At 41.3% G+C, this 6000-nt stretch overlaps 1 protein-coding gene across 4 annotated transcripts in view; it reads right to left on the reverse strand.

Moving 5' to 3' along the window:
* The window catches only part of SS18 (SS18 subunit of BAF chromatin remodeling complex), an 82570-nt gene extending 77850 nt beyond the window's left edge, over positions 1-4720 (reverse strand). For 2 of the 4 annotated variants that reach the window (XM_063076744.1, XM_063076742.1), the window contains exons 1-2: positions 4625-4720; positions 1591-1667 (exon numbers count right to left, since the gene is read on the reverse strand). In XM_063076744.1, the coding sequence (XP_062932814.1) occupies positions 1591-1667; positions 4625-4693 (146 nt within the window). In that variant the 5' untranslated portion in view covers positions 4694-4720. Of the gene's footprint in view, positions 1-1590; positions 1668-4609 lie in introns of all 4 variants that reach the window. The other 2 variants (XM_063076743.1, XM_063076741.1) reach the window with 1 other exon arrangement.
* Positions 4721-6000: the final 1280 nt, after the last annotated feature.

A 6000-nucleotide genomic window follows, 5' to 3' on the forward strand; every position in this document is an offset into this window, starting at 1 on the left:
AGGAAAAGAAAAAATAATGGTAATTAGATAAAAGGTGAATCAAATGATAGGAAGAGACAAGCACAACATGAAAACCAAGCAAAGCAAGAGACAGGGGTGCTGGGGAATATCTGCCTGACAACAGATTGGTGCGATCCCTAGAAAAAACAGATGTGTCTGAAAACAACAGTGAGAATAAAATATTCTAGACCTGCGTTGTCCAATATGGCAGCCACTAGACACAATGAAATGTGGCTAATCCAAAATGAGATGTGTTAGTAGAGTAAGATAAACAATGGATTTCAAAGACTTAGTATGGAAAAAAAGGAATGTAAAATATCTCAATAGTTTTATGTTGATTACATATTCAATTCAATGACAGTATTTTGGAAATGAGTTAAATAAAATATATAATTAATATTAATTTCACCTGTTTCTTTTTACTTATTTACTGTGTCTACTAGAAAATTTAAAATTACATATGCAGCTCACATTCATATTTCTTTTTTTTTTTTTTTTAAAGATGACCGGTAAGGGGATCTCAACCCTTGGCTTGGTGTTGTCAGCACCACGCTCAGCCAGTGAGCCAACCAGCCATCCCTATATAGGATCCGAACCCGTGGCCTTGGTGTTATCAGCACCGCACTCTCCCAAGTGAGCCATGGGCCGGCCCTTCACATTCATATTTCTACTGAACAGTGCTTTTCTAGAGATGTTTGATAAAATATTCAACTTAATCTACCACATCAGATCCTATTAGGGTATACCATTTACTTCAGACACATCAGCTCAAGATAAGAAACTTTGGTCCTTACCAATGATAATCAATTCTCTACTTACTAGATATAAGCTTTGCTTTCTCAATCACAAATATGGATGTAATTTAATATCCTACCTATGAGAAGATTTAACTTTTCCATAGATCTGATTATACACAAATGTGAATTATTTTACAGTACAAGGTTAAGAAGTATAAGAAACAGACACCCACCCCTTTTGCAAAAGAAATTTTCCTTTTGTAAAAATCAAGAAAAGTCATCCAACAACTTGTGCACAAATATTCATGGAAGTATTATTCATAACAGCCAATAAGTGCAAATGATCCAAATGTCCATCACTGACAGATAAATAAAATGTGGTACAGCTGTACAATGAAACATTATTTGGCAATAAAAACAAATGAGTACTGATAACATGCTTCAACATGGATAAGCCTTGAAAACATTATGCTAAGTGAAAAAAGTCAGTTAAAAAAGACCATTTGTAATATGACTCCATTTATATGAAACGTCACAATAGGCAAATCTACACGGACAGAAGGTAAATTATTGGTTGTCAGAGTGTAAGGGATTGGAAGTTGAAGGGTGGCGAGTGATTTTTAATGGGTATGAAGTTTCTTTTGGGGATGATGAAAAATATTCTAAAATTGATTGAGGTGACAGTAGTACAACTCTATAAATATAAAAAAAATACTGAATTGTATACTTTAAAATGGGTAAATTGTATGGTATGTGAATACTATATATCCATAAAGCTGTTATCAAAAAGAAAAGTAAAAAATTAACCAACACAGAAAAATGAATACAAAAAAAAGTTTCATATCAATCTTACTGAGAACACTCTGTGGTCTTTCCTTTATTCTGATAGTCCATTATACACTGAATAAGATGGTTATTTTCATCCAACATCTGAAATAAAATTAGAAAAAGTTTATTGTAAATCTAATGCATCAAGTAAAATCAAAAACTAGAAAATTCGGGGAGGGAGGGCATTAATAAATACTGCTTGTAAAAGAACTCTAAAGTAAATCACCTAACAAAATACTGTTAGCCCCAATCATTACATAATATAAAATCATTAAGCTAACATGGAAACATTCAAAATAAAACTCCCTTAAAATTACTTTTTTGTTAATGTTGCTGCCTGCTGCTACAAAATATTTTTAAATTTATTTTAAAAACAAACATTTTAAAGAGATTAGTGAATTAACTCTTTCTCACATAAATTTCATTTAAATCTCCTGTGAAATGCGCCTCGTTAGCGCAGTAGGATAAATCTCCTGTGAAAATATACAATACACAGTTCATATGAACAAACCTTTCAATAACTGATTTTTTATTTCCTTCAGATTTCTAGAAATGTTTTATTTACACAGAAACTTAATGCACTTGGGTCTTTCTTATGCTACAAAATATCTTATTTTACATCTTTGGAATGATATGTTTAATCAACAATTTTTTAATATCTCTATGCCAATTATTTTCCTTCTGAATTATTAACTGAAACCAAGAATAGAAATTTTGGATTTCTTTTATACTGAAACAAGTAATTACCTCTGGTATCTGTAACAGAAGCTTTAGCAGTAAAGACTAAAAGTGAAGAGTCCAAGTTGGGTCTGTATCAATGTAACGCTTTTTAGTAGTAAAAAAAAAAAAAAAAATTGTCCTTATCCAGAATAAAGTAAATACGTGAAAACTTCATCCCAGGAGGCTTGATGAGGTAGCTTGCTAGTTTCCAAGTTTTATAACCGTATGGTTTTGTGATTCTCCAAATATGGCATAATAATCAAACATAATAATTTCTATACATGTATTCTAAAATGTATTACAAACTTTAAAGTTCATCTTAAAATTGTTGTCTTGAAAGTTTAAAAACAAAAAACTTATCTATTTATCATTCTATCACCATAACAATTTAAAGCAATCTTGGCTTTGTGGGTCAAATAATTCACCGAAGTAAAGCGGAATTGAGGAAAGAGTACTGACTGTAGCCATTAAAAGGTCAGTTAGTTTTAGTGCCAGCTTTGCTATCCTGAGCAAACCACTTAAATTTTCAGGAGCTCAGATTTACCTGTAACATCGAGGGACAGAAGATGTTCCTCGTGAACCTACTCCACTCTTCCAGGATTCAATGAAAAAAGCTTGCAGTACGATACCATAATCACTCTATCTTAACCATTAAGTTAATGTAACTCTTTTCATTAAAAACGAAGATCTACTTAACACTGTGATTTTTTTTTCTGCACGTGAATCATAATCCTAACTTAAGAGAAAAAAAAAATTAACATGTCCTTCCAATAAGTGCAGTTATTTCTTAACAGAATCATTGGATGCCAAAAAAAATTGTCCTTAAATTGCATTAATCCAATAACCAAACTAACGATTTCACAAACTATCTTCTCCAGTATCTCTCTCGACCTAACTTCACCATTAGCATACCTGCCTCATATCTAATATCAATCTCTCACACTGCAGAATGAAGCACTTAATTTGGAATGTATTTTCCTCTTCTCATCTGAGAATGTAAAATAATTGATCAGCATCCTCTGAATTAATCACCCATGATAAATATCTTAAGACTTATATAAGGATAACTCGTTATAGAAAAAGATACAACTCAAGACTTTTTCTAGAGTCCGAAAATAAAAAGGCTGAACACCCCCCCCCCCCAACATGTTTTGCACGCGCGTTTACTCGGAACTGCTGGCCGGGCTGCAGACTCAGCTCAGCGCCCTATATGAAAGCACTGCACTTCCAGGCACTGCCAAGCCAGTTTGTTCATAAAATAAAGCAACAGTTGGGCAAATGTCAAATGCCCCTACAAAGAACCTGACAGTAAAAAGAACCCGATTAACATAACCTATGAACATACAACGGTGCTCTGAGTGGTACTAAAAGTTGACTTTTCTTCTATTTTCATCCTTGCTCCAGTGCATAGAAGAAAACAGAAATATTTAAAGCAAACTGCGAACTTAGCAAGTAACTTTTGAAAGTCTACCTCACTAAAATTTAGAATGCTGCCTTGCTCATAGTCAATAAGTGGTAGAGGACAATAAAGAACCTTTGTGTCCCCAACTGGCAGTAACAGCAGAGACCGCGGCAGCACTATCCTAGAAAAAGGACGCAGCTCCCTGTGTATTTAGTGCGATTTATATACAGTAATTAGTCACGACTGTCTTCACTAGACTGTAAGCTCCAAGAAGGCAGGAACCATGGCTCACCACGGCAGCCTCAGCGTCTAGAATAAGCGCTCAATAAACATCTGCTGCAGATATAATGACGGATGACCCAGAAGGAAGGCGGCGGCACCGGGGGTAACCCCACAATTCATGGGGGTCTTCCTCACCCTCCCTAGACTCCACTAAGGTCCCCTGCAGACTCCCCCAAGTTCTCCTCAAAGCTCCCCAACTCGGCGGCAGTTCGCAGGGTGGCGACCAGCGCTCCGACTTTCCCTCCGCTTGCCGCGACCTGAGGTTGGATCTGCGCGAAGAAGCCGCGGCGCGCGGGGCGGAGCGACGCCAAAGTAACTCCGGCCCCGACACAGCGCTTCTCCGCGCGGCCGCTACAACCGGGCGCACGCGCCCCGCCGCGCGAACGCCGCCCCATCTCTAGAGAAATCGGGCGGCGGTTGCTGGTGCTTTTGTGCCTGAGGAAAGAGCCTGAATACGCAAAGGACGCGGTGAAAAAACCGGTTGGCCCCCTTCCGCCACCCACTCAGGCACAGCTCGGGTTCCCACACGTTGCTGCTTCCCAGCAGGCCCGCCTCCGCCTCCGCCCCCAGCCCGGCCGACTCCGGCCCGGCCCTGCCCCCGGTGTCTCTCCTAGAGGCGGGATGGGCCTGGCATCCCTACCGCGCGAGGTTTCACCTTCTGAATCGCGGCGGGAGTGATCTCCCCCTTGCCTCGCTGCCTTGGGGCTGCGAACGCCACAGACATGTTGCCGCCGTCACCCCTATCGGCAAGTCCCGGGCGCTCCGGCTGAACGGCAAACAGGGGGGAAAGACGCCGGCCTCTCGGCCGGAACCACTTCGAGAACGCGGCGAGGGGGGATGCTCCAGTATCGAGCCAACAGCCGGCCGGCGTGGCCTAAAGGAGGAGCTCTGACCCATGGAAGAATTGTTTCTGCGCGATTTGGGAGAGCCACAGCCCCGGTAGAACTTCGTCGTTCTTGACCGTGTTCGCCTCCCTCAACCTTTCCTTCTCCGCACCCCCGTCCCTTTGCACAAATGGTAGGGCCGCGCCCTAGTCCTCCCTCCCCTTCAGCGATTCAGGAAATGGTCCCGCCGTCGCGGGAGAGGGAGAGGCCGGGGCGGCCTCTGTCACAGGAAATGCGAGCGGCCCGAGCTGGCCCGCCCCTTGCGCGCGGGTGCAACTTGCCTCCCCCTCCGGCGCTCGGAAGCGTCCGTCGAACTGCGTTTTGATTCTCTGCTGTAGACCTAGTTCGGTTTTTCCAACTTCACCTTCACCCCTCCTGGGAGGAGTGGCCGCCCGAGTTGTCTGGGCAGTCGGGAGAAGGGAAAAGGAAGGTCAGCACTCGGGAGTTCGTGCAAACCTGTGGAGCATCTGCCAGATAAAGCAGAGGTGGAAGGACTAGTGAACGCGGATTCATTGGTTTAAATGGCTCGGCGACACCCCAAATGCGCACCTCCTGGTCGTGTCTAACGATTGCAAAGTAACCCTGACCCAAAATCGGGACACGAAGCCTGTGTCCGGTACTCAGGGGCAGTCGGCCAACTTGGCAAGAGTGGCCAGAGGAGAAGAGCTCGTCTCTTGGGACAAACCCTTAGCAGAAATGTGGGTCGATTCCGTCTGACTTAGATCTTCGGAATTAAGCTTTGAAATAGGGCACTCGCACTCTTTTCTTTTCCAGTTATATACTTAGTGGCTTGTAAATTAGGCCTAAGCTGCCAGGGTTTAAGTCAGTGTAAAGGAAAAGAAATCAAAGTTTTCAAACTATGCAAGGAATATGGGTAAATGTGGGTAATGTGTTGCTGTGGGTTTTTTAATTATTCTGTAAATTCAAACTTCCGTATGAAACACAAAGGGAAAGTTTATGTTACCCAACATTAATGGGGCTCAAAAATCAGTATCTCAGTTTATATATAACACAAATTGGAAAAATAAAGAGAAAATACTTATTTTTAAGATTTATGTTTCAAATAAGTGCTTCTCACAAAAAGGTCATGAGTTTCATTCATTCAGCAAATTTGAATGCATTCCTTATACTGGACGCCTGGTATACA

Source organism: Cynocephalus volans, chromosome 13, assembly GCF_027409185.1.
Source record: "Cynocephalus volans isolate mCynVol1 chromosome 13, mCynVol1.pri, whole genome shotgun sequence".
Lineage (NCBI taxonomy): Eukaryota > Metazoa > Chordata > Mammalia > Dermoptera > Cynocephalidae > Cynocephalus > Cynocephalus volans.